This window comes from Ursus americanus, chromosome 4 (genome assembly GCF_024610735.1).
Source record: "Ursus americanus isolate L20-20 chromosome 4, mUrsAme1.1.p, whole genome shotgun sequence".
NCBI lineage: Eukaryota > Metazoa > Chordata > Mammalia > Carnivora > Ursidae > Ursus > Ursus americanus.
In genome coordinates, this window is record NC_142130.1 from 36,035,694 (window position 1) to 36,050,012 (window position 14,319).

Sequence of the window (14,319 nt, forward strand, 5' to 3'; positions counted from 1 at the left end):
TTTCCTAGCCTGTTAAAGTTTTTCACCCCTTGAATGCTTGAATAAGTGAGGCGCAGCATAAGAAGTCAAGCAAAGAGGGTAAAGTGTTAAATAAGCAGAACTATAAAATCCTTATAAAAGGGGTGGAAGGGATATTAATAAAGGAGAATTCAGAGCTAATCAAACTATATCTGGAATACATTTTAGATATTTCCTGAGAGCCTAATGTATCTCCTTTGGGAGATCAGGTTTAATATTCTTAGACCTTACCTTTCCTGGACCTATGAAATTGTTGCCTCCTGCCCAGCTTATTAGAGATGAAGATTAATACTTGCCCAGGCCTGATATTTTAGGAGGTTAACTTCTAAAAAAGACTTTCATGGAGATGTCTCTAAATTAATTCTGGCCTTTAATTTCAGAAACTACATCAAGCAGCTTGCTTGATTCAAGCTTATTGGAGGGGTTTCCAAACTAGAAAGAGATTAAAGAAGCTTCCATCTGCTGTGATTACTTTGCAGAGGAGTTTCAGGTAAAAAGTTTTGGTGAGACGAATGATGATCTCAGAGGACACCTATATCTTATTACAGTATAGCGAAATAAAAACTTAGGATGTTTTCCCCCCAATTTTCTAATCCGTTTCTCTTTTTCTTTTTTTAATTGAAGTGTAGTTCACATAGAATATTATATAGGTGTCAGTTGTACAACAGTGATTCAACATTTATATACATTGTGAAATGACTATCACTCAGGATAAGTCTAGTTATCAACTGTCACCATACAAATGTATTATAGTATTTTTTACTATATTCCCTATGCTGTACTTTACATCCTTGTGACTTACTTATTTCATAACTGGAAGTTTGTACTTCTTTTCACCTATTTTGTCCATCCCCCTACTCCTCTCCCCTCTGGCAACCACCAGTTTATATCTGTTTTTATATTTGTTTGTATAGTTTACTTTTTTTTTTTTTTTTTTTAAGATTTATCCACTTGTATAAGAGAAAGAGAGAGAAAGAGACAGTATGAGCAGGAGGGGCAGAGGGAGAGGGATGTCAGGCAGACTTCATGTTGAGTGCGTAGCCTGACACGGGGGCTCAATCTCACAACCCTGAGATCATGACCTGAACCGAAACCAAGAGTCGGACACTTAACTGACTGCACCACCCAGGTGCCCCTTTGTTTTGTTTTTTAGATTCTACATGTAAGTGTAGAATCATATGGCATTTGGTTTTCTCTGACTTAATTTCACTTAGCATAATTCCCTCTAGGTCCATCTATGTTATCACAAATGGTAAGATTTCATTCTTTTTTATGGCTGAGTAATATTCTACTGTATTTATACACCACATCTTCTCTATCCATCTATTGATGGACACTTAGGTTGCTTCCATATCTTGGCTATTGTAGATAATGCTGGAGTGAAGATGGTGTGTATATATCTTTTTGAATTAGTATTTTCATTTCCTTTGGATAAATACACATAAATGGATTTGCTGGGTAGTAAGGTATTTCTATTTTTAATTTTTTTAGGAACTTCCATTCTGTTTTCCATAGTGGCTACATCAATTTACATTCCCACCAGCGGTTGTACTAGGGTTCCGTTTTCTTCACATCCTTGCCAATGTTTATTATTTCTTGTCTTTTTATATTAGCTGTTCTGACAGGTGTGAGGTGATAACTCACTGTGGTTTTGATTTGCATTTCCCTGATGATTAGTGATGTTGAGCATTTTTTATGTGTCTGTTGGCCATCTGTACATGTTCCTTAGAAAAATGTGTATTCAGGTTCTCTACCCATTTTTAAATTGAATTGTTTGGGGGTCATTTTTGGTGTTGAGTTCTTTATATATTTTGGATATTAACCCCTTATTGGATATAGCATTTGCAGATATCTTCCCCATTCTGTAGGTTGCCTTTTTGTTTTGTGGATGTTAAAGTTTGACATAGGCCCAGTAATTCGTTTTTGCTTTTGTTGCCCTGTCTGAGGAAACAGATCCAAAAAGTATTGCTAAGACTGATGTCCAAGAGTTTACTGCCAGTGTTTTGTTTTAGGAGTTTTATGGTTTCATGTCTTACATTTAGGTCTTTAATTTAGGTCTTTTAATTTAGGAGTTTATTTTTGTGTATGAGAAGGTGGTCCAGTTTATTCATTTTCATGTAGTTGTCCAATTTTCCCATCACCATTTGTTGGAGAGACTATCATTATATATTTTTGCCTCCTTTGTCATATATAATTGACCATATGTGGGTTTATTTCTGGGCTTTCTATTCTGTTCCATTGGTCTATATGTTTTTGTGCCAGTTCTATACTGTTTTGATTACTATGGCTTTGTGGTGTAGTTTGAAATCTGGGAATGTGATACCTCCAGCTTTGTTCTTTCTCAAGATTGGTTTGGCTATTCAAGGTCTTATGTGGGTCCATGCAAGTTTTAGGATTCATTTGTACTAATTCTGTGAAAAACGCCAATGTACATAGAGACTACATTGAATCTGTAGGTTTCTTTGAGTAGTATGAACATTTTAACAATATTAATTCTTCCAATCCATGGGCACAATATATCTTTTCATTTATTTGTGTCATCTTCAGTTTCTTTCATCAATGTCTTAGAGTTTTCAGAGTACAGGTCTTTCACCTCCTTGGTTAAGTGGACTCTGAGAAACAAACTGAGGGCTTCAGAGGGGAGGGGATGGGGGAATGGGATAGGCTGGTGATGGGTAGAAAGGAGGGCACGTGTTGCATGGTGCACTGGGTGTTATACGCAACTAATGAGTCATCGAACTTTACATCAAAAACCAGGGATGTACTGTATGGTGACTAACATAATATAATAAAAAAAATTATTATAAGAAAAAAATTTTTTTAAAAAAGAAAAATGGAATAGGGAAGGGAAGCAGTGAGAATAAACTGAAATTTATATATAAAAAAAAGTTTATTCCTGTATTTTATTCTTTTGATACAATTGTAAATGGGATTGTTTTCTTAATTTCTCTTTCTGCTACTTCATTATTAATATATAGAAATACAACAGATTTCTATCAATTAATTTTATATCCTACAAATTGACTAAAATCATTTATTCCAATAGCTTTTTGGTAGAATCTTTAGGGTTTTCTATCTGGGTGTTATACACAACTGATAAATTATTGAATGCTACATCTGAAACTAATGATGTACTATATGTTGACTAATTGAATTTAAATTTAAAAAAAAGAATCTTTAGGGTTTTCTTCTTTTTTTTTTTTTAATGGTAATGATCTGGTCTTTTTGCAGAAGACAGTTCTCTGTGGGTTTTTGAACTTCTTTTTTTTTTTATTATAATAATATTTTTTTATTATATTATGTTAGTCACCATACAGTACATCCCTGGTTTTTTATGTAAAGCTCGATGATTCATTAGTTGCACATAACACCCATTGCACCATGCAATACATGCCCTCCTTACTACCCATCACCAGCCTATCCCATTCCCCCATACCCCTCCCCTCTGAAGCCCTCAGTTTGTTTCTCAGAGTCCATAGTCTCTCATGCTTCATTCCCTCTTCTGATTACCCCCCCTTTCTTTTTCCTTTTCTTCTCCTACCGATCTTCCTAGTTCTTATGTTCCATAGATGAGAGAAATCATATGATAATTGTCTTTCTCTGCTTGACTTATTTCACTTAGCATTATCTCCTCCAGTGCTGTCCATGTTGCAGCAAATGTTGAGAACTCGTTCTTTCTGATAGCTGAGTATATTCCATTGTATATATGGACCACAACTTCTTAATCCAGTCATCTGTTGAAGGGCATCTCGGCTCCTTCCACGATTTAGCTATTGTGGACAATGCTGCTATGAACATTGGGGTGCATATGGCCCTTCTCTTCACTATGTCTGTATCTTTGGGGTAAATACCCAGTAGTGCAATGGCTGGAACATAGGGTAGCTCAATTTTTACTTTTTAAGGGACCTCCACACTGTTTTCCAGAGTGTCTGTACCAACTTGCATTCCCACCAACAATGTAGGAGGGATCCCATTTCTCCATATCCTCTCCAGCAATTGTTGTTTCTTGCCTTGTCTATTTTTGCCATTCTATCTGGCGTACGATGGTATCTTAGTGTGGTTTTGAATTGAATTTCTCTGATGGCTAATGATTTTGAACATTTTTTCATGTGTCTGTTAGCCATTTGTATGTCTTCATTGGAAAAGTGTCTGTTCATATCTTCTGTCCATTTTATGATTTGTTTATTTGTTTCTCGTGTATTGAGTTTGAGAACTTCTTTGTAGATCTTGGATACTAATCTATTATCTGTAGTATCATTTGCAAATACCTTCTCCCATTTCGTGGGCTGCCTGTTAGTTTTTTTCACTGTTTCCTTGGCTGTGCAGAAGCTTTTAATCTTGATGAAGTCCTACAAGTTTATTTTATCTTTTGTTTCTCTTGCCTTTGGAGATGTGTCATGAAAAAGTTTACTTTGGCCGATGTCGTAGAGGTTGCTGCCTATGTTCTCCTCTAGGATTTTGATGGATTCCTGTCTCACATTGAGGTCTTTCATCCATTTAGAGTTTATCTTTGTGTATGGTGTGAGAGAGTGGTCAAGTTTCATTCTTTTGCATGTAGCTGACCAATTTTCTCAGCACCATTTATTGAAGAGACTGTCTTTTTTCCACTGGATGTTTTTTCCTGCTTTATCAAAGATTAGTTGCCCAAAGAGCCGAGGGTCCATTTCTGGGTTCTCTATTCTGTTCCATTGGTCTATGTGCCTGTTTTTGTGCCAGTACCATGCTGTCTTTGTGATCATAGCTTTGTAGTACAGCTTGAAATCCAGCATTGTGATGCCCCCAGCTTTGTTTTTCCTTTTCAACAATTCCTTGGCGATTCGGGGCCTTTTCTGGTTCCACACAAATTTAAGGGCTGTTTGTTCCAGTTCTTTGAAAAATGTCATTGGTATTTTGATCGGTTTGCATTGAAAGTGTGGATTGCTCTGGTTGCATGGACATTTTAACTATGTTAATTCGTCTGATACATGAGCATGGAATATTTTTCCATTTTTGTGTCTTCTTCAATGTCTTTCAAGAGTGATTTGTAGTTTCTGGAATATAGATCCTTTACGTCTCTGGTTAAGTTAATTCCAAGGTAACGTATGGTTTTTGGTGCTATTGTAAATGGGATGGATTCCCTAATTTCTCTTTCTTCAGTCTCATTATTCATGTATAGAAATGCAACTGATTTCTGAGCATTGATTTTGTATCCCGCCACATTACTGAATTGCTCCATAATTTCTAGTAGTTTGGGAGTGGATTCTTTTGGGTTTTCCATATGGAGTATCATGTCATCTGCGAAGAGAGACACTTTGACTTCTTCTTTGCTGATTTGGATACCTTTTATCCCTTTTTGTTGTCTGATTGCTGTTGCAAGGACTTCTAGTACTATGTTGAATAATAATGGCGAGAGTGGGCATCCTTGTCGTGTTCCTGATCTTAAGGGAAAGGCTTCCAGCTTTTCCCCATTGAGAATGATATTCGCTGTAGGCTTTTCATAGATGGTTTTTATGAGATTGAGGAACGTACCCTCTATCCCTACACTCTGAAGGGTTTTAATCAGGAAAGGATGCTGTATTTTGTCAAATGCTTTTTCTGCATCTGTTGAGAGGATCATATAATTTTTGGCTTTTTTTGGTTGATAAAATCTATGACACTGATCGATTTGTGAATGTTGAACCACCCTTGCATCCCAGGGATGAATCCCACTTGGTCATGATGAATAATCCTTTTAATGTACTGTTATATTCTATTAGTAAGAATTTTGAGAATTTTGGCGTCCACTTTCATTAGGGAAATCTGCCTGTAATTCTCCTTTTTGATGGGGTCTTTGTCTGGTTTGGGGATCAAGGTAATATTTTCCTCATAGAATGAGTTTGGTAGCTTTCTCTCTGTTTCTATTTTTTGAAATAGCTTTAGAAGAATAAGTATTATATCTTCTTTGAATGTTTGGTAGAATTCCCTGGGAAAATCGTCAGGCCCTGGTGTTTTGTTTTTTGGAAGGTTTTTAATGACTGCTTCAATCTCTTCATAAATAATTGGCCTGTTTAAAAAATCAGTTTCTTCCTGTTTCAGTCTTGGTAGTTTATAGGTTTCCAGGAAGGCCTCCATCTCTTCCAGATTGCTTAATTTATTGGCATAAAGCTGTTGATAAAAGTTTCTAATAATCCTTCTAATATCATTGGTATTGGTTGTGACCTCTCCCTTTTCATTCATAATTTTATTAATTTGGGTCCTTCTCTATTCTTTTGGATAAGTCTTACCAGAGGTCTGTCAATGTTATTAATTCTCTCAAAGAACCAGCTTCTAGCTCTGTTGATCTGCTCTACTGTACTCCTGGTTTCTAATTGATTGATCTCTGCTCTAATCTTGATCACCTGCTTTCTCGTGCATGGATTAGGCCTGTTCCTCTGTTGCTGTTCCAGCTTCTTGAGGTGAGAATATAAAAACTGCATTTCAGATTTTTCTATTCTTTTGAGTGAGGCTTGGATGACTATGTATTTTCCCCTTAGGACTGCCTTTGCAGTGTCTCATAGGTTTTGGACCGTTGTGTTTTCATTCTCGTTGGTCTCCATAAATTGTTTAAATTGATTTTTGATATCCTGGTTTATCGAATCATTCTTGAGCAGGATGGTTCTTAGTCTCCAAGTGTTTGAGTTTCTTCCAAATTTTTCCTTGTGGTTGAGTTCCAATTTCAAAGCACTGTGGTCTGAGAATATGCAGGGAATAATTTCAGTCTTTTGGTATCGGTTGAGGCCTGTTTTTTGACCCAGAACATGGTCTACTCTTGAGAATGTTCCATGGGCATTAGAATGAAATGAGTATTCTTTGGTTCTGGGGTGTAGTGTTCTGTATATATCTATGAGGTCCAACTCGTCTAGTATGGCATTCAAAGCTCTTGTTTCTTTGTTGATTTTCTGCTTAGGTGATCTGTCTATTGCTGATAGTGGAGTGTTGAGGTCCCCTGCTATTAACGTATTTTCATCTATATGTTTCTTTATTCTGCTTAAGAGTTGGCTTGTGTATCTTGCTACTCCCCTGTTGGGGGCATATATATTTATAATAGTCATATCCACTTGTTGGATACATCCTTTAAGAATAATATAGTGCCCTTCTGTATCTCTAACTATAGTCTTCAGTTTAAAATCCAATCTGTCTGATATAAGAATTGCTACCCCAGCTTTCTTTTGAGGTCCATTGGCATGAAAGATCGTATTCTATCCCTTTACTTTCAGTCTGGATGTATCTTTAGGTTCAAAATGAGTCTCTTGTAGACAGCAAATGGATGGGTCATGTCTTTTTATCCAATCTGCAACCCTGTGGTATTTTATGGGAGCATTTAGGCCATTTACATTGAGACTGATTATTGAGAGATACCATTTTAATGATGCCATGTTGCCTGTAAAGTCTTTGTTTCTATAGATTGTGACTTTCTGTTCTGTATCACTCTTGAGGCCTTTTTACTTTTATAGAACCCCCCCCCTTAATATCTCCTGTAGGGCTGGTTTCGTGGTTACGAAATTGGTCAATGACTGGCAATTCTGGAAGGTCTTTATCTCTCCATCAATTCTGAATGACAGCCTTGCTGGATAAAGGATCCTTGGCTGCATGTTTTTCTCTGAAAGAGCTTTAAAAATGCCCCCAACCCTTTCTCTCATTCCAGGTCTGTGTAGGCAGGTCTGACGTAATTCTGATACCTTTTCCTTGGTACGTGAGAAATTTCTTTGCCCTGGCTGCTTTCAATACTGTATCCTTGGATCTAATATTTGCGAAATGCACTATGACGTGACGTGGCGTAGGTTTGTCGTGGTTGAGCTTGGGAGGGGTCCTCTATGCCTCTTGGACACGAATGTTTGTTTCCTTTGCTAGATTAGGGAAGTTTTCAGCTACAATTTGTTCAAATATCTCTTCTAGACCTCTGTTTTTCTCCACCCTGTTGGGGATGCCGATGATTCTGACATTGGAACGTTTCATTGAGTCAGTAATCTCCCATAACCTACATTTCTGAGTGTGGATTTTTGAGTCCAGATTCTATTTTAGCTTTTTCTTCTACTAACCCATCCTCCAATTCGCTGATAACGTCCTTCTGCCTCATTCACCCTGGCCATCAGAGCCTCTAGTTTTGACTGCATTTGGCTCATAGAATTTTTAATTTCTGCCAGATTCGCTCTCATTTCCACCCTTAGAGATTCTATATTCTCATTAACATTTTCGTTAATACTTTTTTCAAGTCTACACATCATCTTGACCATTGTTACTCTGAATTCCATTTCTGATAATTTGGTTACATCCATATCCATTAGTTCTGTGGCAGAGGCCACAGGCTCATTTTCTTGTCTTTGCTGGGGGGGATTTCTCCTTCTCGTCATTCTGATGAGGAGAAGTTGCAGTGTTGTCCAGAGCCCAAATTATTGACCAGGACCCAGGCAATGCGCCCTTGTTTTATAGGGACCTAGGGATGTGGGCTTCTTGAGTTTTCAGCCTGCCTTCTGTGTTCTGGGGGAGGGGCCTGCCGCGCCAATACTCAGGCAACCCTGTTTGGGTAGAGTCTCCGTGTTCCCTGCGAGGGGGGATGGGAATGGGCACATTGTGAGACGGTATTTCCAGGCTTTTGTTCTCTGGCAGCTTTCCCTGGTGGTTTGCTATGCCTCTTCTGAGAGTCAGAGCAGCAGAAGCCAAATCTCAGACTCTGTCTCAGAACTCTCCACTGGTGTTCTGGCCACTTTAACTCTGTTTCAGTTGGTGCTGCTCAACCCTGCAGCGTCCCGGGATGTGCGCCCCACAGCCGGTGTCCCAGACCTCACTTCCAGGGCCGGCACGTCTCTGTCCTTTGTGTTTCTAACACCGCCAGCCTCCAGCCGCCCCCGCACGCTCTGGAGCTCCATTTCAGTGTGGTTCACGTGCACTCCAGAGCTCTGGTTTTCAGACTGGTCACGCACGTTCCCGGCTCATGGTCTCTGTCTGCTCTCTTGCGGGTGCCAGTCCGCGAGTCCGCCTGCTCCCCAGTGCAGGTGGCTACCGCTTCCCAGCGCCCGAACGTGGTGGCTCCCTCCCCCTTCCGTTTATCTTCCGATATCTGTGCGCGGCTTCATGGCTCCCCGCTTTGTACCTCAATACTCATCGCTGGAGATGTTCATTTGTAGACATCCAGATGTATCTTCCTGCATCTCAGGCTGATTCCGTGGATGTTCAGGATGGTCTGGTACCTATCCAGCTCGACTCAGGGGACCAGCTGAAAAAGGGGACCCCTACTTCTCCACCATCTTAACTCTAGGGTTTTCTATATATAGTATTATCTTATGAGAAACAGTGATAGTTTGCTTCTTCCTTCCCAGTTTGGACACCTTTTATTTCTTTTTCTTGTTTGATTGCTGTGTCTAGGACTTCCAGAACTATGTTGAATAAACTGGCAAGAGTGGACATCCATGTCTTGTTCTTGATCATAGAGGAGAAGCTCTTGGTTTTTCACCATTGCATATGGTGTTAGCTATGGGTTTGTCAGATATGTCCTGTATTATTTTGAGGTATCTTCCATCTATACATACTTTATTGAGAGTTTTTACCATAAATGGCTGTTGAATTTTGCCAGATGCTTTTTCTGCATCTATTGAGATGATCATGTGATTTTTTTTTTTGTTAATATAGTGTACCATGTTGATTGATTTGTGAATATTGAACAGTCCTTGCATCCCTGGAATAAATCCCACTTGATCATGGTATATGATCCTTTTAACATATTGTCGAATTCAATTTGCTAGTATTTATTGAGGAATTTTACATCTGTGTTTATCAGGGTTATTGGCCTATAATTTTCCTTTTTTGTAAAAGCGTCTTTGGTTTGTTATCAAGGTAATGCTGGCCTTATAGAATGAATTTGGAAGTGTTCCTTTCTCTTAAAATTTGTAGAGTAGTTTGAGAAGAGTAGATATTAACTCTCAAATGTTTGGTAGAATTCACCTGGGAACCCACTGATCCTGGACTTTTGTTTGTTGAGAGCTTTTTTGATTACTGATTCAGTATCATTATTAGTAATTGGTCTGTTAAGATTTTGTTTCTTCCTGATTCATTCTTGTAAAATTGCATATTTCATTTCTTATAAGTTGTCCAATTTGTTGGCATGTGATTTTTTGTAGTAGTCTCTTATTTTTTTATTATAATAATATTTTTTATTATATTATGTTAGTCACCATACAGTACATCCCTGGTTTTTGATGTAAAGTTCGATGATTCATTAGTTGCATGTAACACCCAGTGCACCATGCAATACGTGCCCTCCTTACTACCCATCACCAGCGTATCCCATTCCCCCATACCCCTCCCCTCTGAAGCCCTCAGTTTGTTTCTCAGAGTCCATAGTCTCTCATGCTTCATTCCCTCTTCTGATTACCCCTCTTTCTTTATCCCTTTCTTCTCCTACCAGTCTTCCTAGTTCTTATGTTCCATAGATGAGAGAAACCATATGATATTTGTCTTTCTCTGCTTGACATAGTAGTCTCTTATAATCCTGTGTATTTCTGTGGTGTTAGCTGTAACCTCTCTTTCATCTCTGATTTTATTTATTTAGGCCCTCTCTTTTTTTCCTTGATGAAATTGGCTAAAGGTTGATTAATTTTGTTTAAATTTTCAAAGAAGCAGTTCTTAGTTTCATTGATCTTTTCCATTTTTTCTTTTTACTGTTTTATTTCTGCTCTGGTCTTTATTATTTTTTTCTTCAATTAACTGTGGGCTTTGTTTTTCTTTTTCTAGTTCTTTTAGGTGTAAGATTACATTGTTGTAGATTTTTCTTGTTTTTTGAGGTAGGCTTGTATTGCTCTGAACTTTCCTCTTGGAACTGCTTTGGCTGCATCCCATAGATTCTGGAATGTTGTGTTTCCATTTTTATTTGTCTTAAGGTAATTTTTTAATTTCCTCTTTGATTCCTTTGTTGACCCATTGGTTATTTAATACGTTGTTTAGCCTCAAGGTGTTTGTGGTTTTTCCAGTTTTTATTTCTTGTAATTGATTTCTAGTTTTATACCATTGTAGTTGAAATAGATGCTTGATATGGTTTCAGTCTTAAATTTGTTGAGATTGGTTTTGTGGTCTAACATGTATCTAGTCTCAAGAATGTTCCATGTGGGGGCGCCTGGGTAGCGCAGTCGTTAAGCGTCTGCCTTCAGCTCAGGGCGTGATCCTGGTGTTCTGGGAACGAGCCCCACATCAGGCTCCTCCACTGGTAACCTGCTTCTTCCTCTCCCACTTCCCCTGCTTGTGTTCCCTCTCTCACTGGCTGTGTCTCTGTCAAATAAATAAATAAATAAATAAATAAATAAATAAATAAATCTTAAAAAAAAAAAAAGAAGGTTCCATGTGCAATTGAAAAAATATGTAGATTGCCGTTTGGGGTTAGAATGATCTGTGTATATGTTAAGTCCATCTGGTCTTATGTGTTGTTTAAGTTCACTTTTTCCTTACTGATTTTCAGTCTGGATGACCTATTCATTGATGTAAGTGGATTACTAATGTCCCTGTTATTATTGTATTACTGTCATTTTCTCCCATTACATTTGTTAATGTTTGCTTTATATATTTAGGTGCTTCTACATTGGGTGCTTATATATATTTACTGTTATAATCTCTTGTATTGATTTCTTGATCATTATGTAATGCCCTTATTTGTCTTATTATGGTCTTTGTTTTGAAGTCTATTTTTGTCTAATATATGTATTGCTACTCCAGCTTTCTTTTCACTTCATTTGCATGGAGTATCTTTTTTCCATCCCTTTATTTTCAGCCTGTATGTGTCTTTAGGTCTGAAGGGAGTCTCAGAGGCAGCATGTAGATGGGTGTTTTGTTTTGTTTTGTTTTTTTCATCCATTCAGTTGCTCTGTGTCTTTTGATTGGGCATTTAGTCCATTTACATTTAAGGTAATTATGACAGGTATGTACTTATTGCCATCTTGTTATTGTTTTCTGGTTGTTTTTGTAGTGCTGTTTTTTTCTTCTCTTGTTCTCTTTTCTGTGAGTTTATGACTTTCTTTCGTGTTATGATTGGCTGTCTTTTTATTTTTTGTGTACCTATTATAGATTTTGGGTTTGTGGTTACCATGAGGTTCATATATAACACTTTAATTATGGTGGTCTATATTAAGTAAATGGTCACTTAAGTTTGAACACATTCTAAAAGACTCCCCTACCACCATGTTTTTTGTTTTTGATGTCATATTTAACTCTTTTTATTTTGTGTGTCCCATAACTAATTATTGTAGGTACAGTTCACTTTATTACTTTTGTCTTTTAATCTTCGTACTAGCTTTATAAATGGTTCTTCCAATATCTTTTTTACCAGTGAGATTTTTTTCTTTCATAAATTTCATACTTCTGGTTATGGCCTTTAACTGCTTAAAAAAGTCCTTTTAATATTTCTAGTAAGTTTGGTTTTAGTGGTGATGAACTTCTTTAACTTTTGTTTGTTTGGGGAACTGTTTATGTCTCCTATTCTGAATGGTAATCTTGCTGGGTACTCTTTGTTGTACGGTTTTCCATTCAGAACTTTGACTACATCATGCAACTCCCTTCTGGTCCTTAAAGTTTCTGCTAAAAATCAGCCTTATAGGTGTTCCCTTGTTACATAATTAGTTGTTTATCTCTTGCTGCTTTTTAGATTCTGTCTTGGGGCATCTGGGTGGCTCAGTTGGTTAAGTGTCTGCCTTTGGCTCAGGTCATAATCCCAGAGTCCTAGAATCAAGCCTTCCGTTGGGCTTCTTGCTCAGCAGGGAGCCTGCTTCTCCTTCTCCCTCTGCCTGCTGCTTCCCTTGCTTGTACTCTCTCTCTCTGTCAAATAAATAAAATCTTAAAAAAAAAAGATGCTCTGTTTAATTTTTGACATTTTAATTATTGTGTATCTTGATGTACACTTCCTTGGGTTAATCTCGTTTGGAGTTTCTCTGCTTCCTGGACATGGATGTCTGTTTCCTTCCCCAGGTTAGGGAAGTTTTCAGCTACTATTTCTTCAAATAAGTTTTCTACCCCTTTCTCCGACTCTACTCCTTCTGAGACCCCTAATATACAAATGTTAGTACATTTGATGTTGTCCCAGAAGTCCTTTAAAGTATTCTAATTTTTTCATGTTCTTCATTCTTTTTGTTGCTCAGCTTGGATAATTTCCACTACACTCTCTTCCAGATTGCTGTTTGGTTCTTCTGTATTATCTAATCTGCTGTTGATTTTCTTCTAATTTATTTTTCATTTCATTTATTGTATTCTTTAGCTCTGATTGGTTCTTTTTAAAAATATTTTCTGTCTCTTTGTTGAAGTTCTCACTGTGTTCATCCATTCTTATCCTAAGTTTAGTGAGCATCTTTATGACCTTTACATTGAACTCTATCCAAATTATCGTTCATCTTCATTTTGTGTAATTCTTCTTCTGAAGTTTTTTCTTGTTCTTTCATTTGGACCATATCCTTCTGTTTCCTCATTTTGCCTGACTTTCTGTATTTGTTTCTATTAGGTCAATCAATTCCTGGTCTTGAAGGAGTAGCCTTACGTAGAAGGCATCCTGGAGGGCCCAGAAGCACAGTCCTCCCCAGGTCACCAGAACCAGGTGCTGCAGGGGTATTCCCTGTATGGGGATCATTCTCTCTTTTATGATTGGGCTGCAACTCTTGTGGGCACACTGGTAGGTGGGGCTGTCTACATCTCCCCCTGCCAGCCAATTTGGGTGGGTGCTGATCCAGGCTAATGCTTCCCACTGAATGCAGTGAGGCAAGAGATGCTTTTAGGAGGTGCTAGTCCCAGCCAATGCCACCTGCCAGTTGGTGTGGTGAGTCCACAAGGCAACGCTGAAGAGAGAAGCATGTGGTGCTAAGGGTAGATGGAGAATGTCAGAAGTGGAACATACCAGTACTTCCATTCCCAGAGAAAGTTCCTACAGATCCCTGGCCCTCCAGCACACAGCCTAAAATCAGTCAGTAGTCAGTAAATTTCCTTTACATATGGCTGAGGCACTTTTTAAACTGCTGCTTTTGTGCTGGTTCTCAGAGCAATTAAGTTTGTGCATGGGACCTTTTAAGAACAGAGTCTTGGTTTCCTATAGCCTCCCTACTGTCCCAGAATTAAGCCCCATTGATTTTCAAAGCTGGACATTATGGGCACTTCTTCAGGTGCATGTCCCCAGGGCAGAGTCTGAAGCTCTGTCTGTGGTATCTCTCCCCCTGTGAGTCACTGCACTCCTAGTATAAGTCCCAGTCAGATTGCATCTCTGTCCCTTCTACCCTTCTCCATGTGGCTTTTTCTTTATATCTTTAGCTGTAAAATAGCTAATCTTTAGGTTGTTACCAGAGA

The 14,319-nt window shown here is 38.1% G+C and overlaps 1 protein-coding gene across 6 annotated transcripts in view; it reads left to right on the top strand.

Moving 5' to 3' along the window:
- IQCB1 (IQ motif containing B1) overlaps window positions 1-14,319 on the top strand; it is a 67,857-nt gene that overhangs the window by 20,304 nt on the left and 33,234 nt on the right. For all 6 annotated transcript variants that reach the window (XR_006782434.2, XM_045812531.2, XM_045812528.2 and 3 more), the window contains one exon: window positions 399-508. Coding sequence is in view for 5 of the 6 variants with exons in the window: in XM_045812531.2 (XP_045668487.1) it covers window positions 399-508 (110 nt within the window). In the remaining variant the exon portion in view is untranslated. The remainder of the gene's footprint in view (window positions 1-398; window positions 509-14,319) is intronic.